At 56.2% G+C, this 985-nt stretch overlaps 1 protein-coding gene across 1 annotated transcript; it reads left to right on the top strand.

The window, feature by feature from the left end:
- Nucleotides 1–136: 136 nt before the first annotated feature.
- Nucleotides 137–850, top strand: SDRG_08908 (hypothetical protein; the record flags this gene model as incomplete). The annotated part of the gene is made up of 5 exons (XM_008614809.1): nt 137–205; nt 270–368; nt 419–517; nt 570–680; nt 731–850. The coding sequence occupies 5 exons, from the start codon at nt 137–139 to the stop codon at nt 848–850; spliced, it is 498 nt and encodes a 165-aa protein (XP_008613031.1).
- Nucleotides 851–985: the final 135 nt, after the last annotated feature.

Below are 985 nucleotides of genomic sequence, written 5' to 3'. Positions count from 1 at the left end.
GCAGCGGCAAAATTCCTCCAGGCCTTGAAGTTGACACCATACTTGACGACGTACGTGTACCTCGTACCCGACAATGAGCAACGCGAAGTGACCTCATTGATCCTAGTTTGGCGGCACACCTCTGCACCTGGCCGCCATGAGCGACAACGTGACGATCCTCGACGAGATTGCATCGCGGGCACTCGACATCAACGTTCGCGACCGGGTAATGAAACACCGAGATGCGCTTACGATGAGTCTCACCTCGCTCGTGTCCTTTTCTAATGCAGGGGGGCCGCACAGCACTGGCGGTCGCGGTTGCCCACGACGATCGCAACAGTGTCGACTGCCTTCTCACGCACGGCGCCCTTCTCAACACGCGCGACTGGGTACGAACAGAGGGCATGTGTATACTCCGAAAAAACTTATCGGAGTGTAGCGTGGGTCGAGTCCTCTCCAAGACGCCATTACCTGGCGCAAAATTGACATGGCGCTGGCGCTCATTGCAGCCGGCGCCGACGTCAACGAAGTGCTCCGGGTATGACGCTTACATCCATGACATGAACGCAAATATCCATTCCGTCCTGTAGGAGAAGCGTACGCTACTCCGCACTGTGAGCGCCGAGGATTCGGACGAGGTGGCGAACGCGCTCATCCCTGCCCTCATCACCGCCGGAGCCAACATCCAAGAAGCCATGACGGTATGCTTTGCCATCCATTCTCAATCTCATGATGCGTTACTCGTACATAGTCTGGCTTCTGCCAAGTGGGCTGGTCTCACATCAAGGTGGATCGCATGCGGCTCTTCTTGGCCCACGGCGCGCGCTTTGCGGACATGCCTCCGATCGTACGTCTCAGTCTCTTTGTGTGACTAGAGTGGTACTCACTGTCTTGCGGTTAGCACTCCGAAACAATGGTTGCCAACCCTGCATACTTGCAGCTCTATCTCGAGCAAGGCGGGAATCCCAACAAGCAAGACACGGTACAGGATGCACGATGGAGTAAA

This window comes from Saprolegnia diclina, assembly GCF_000281045.1.
Source record: "Saprolegnia diclina VS20 unplaced genomic scaffold supercont1.28, whole genome shotgun sequence".
NCBI lineage: Eukaryota > Oomycota > Saprolegniomycetes > Saprolegniales > Saprolegniaceae > Saprolegnia > Saprolegnia diclina.
Note: the sequence above shows the minus strand (reverse complement) of the source record. Positions and strands in the feature narration are given on the sequence as shown.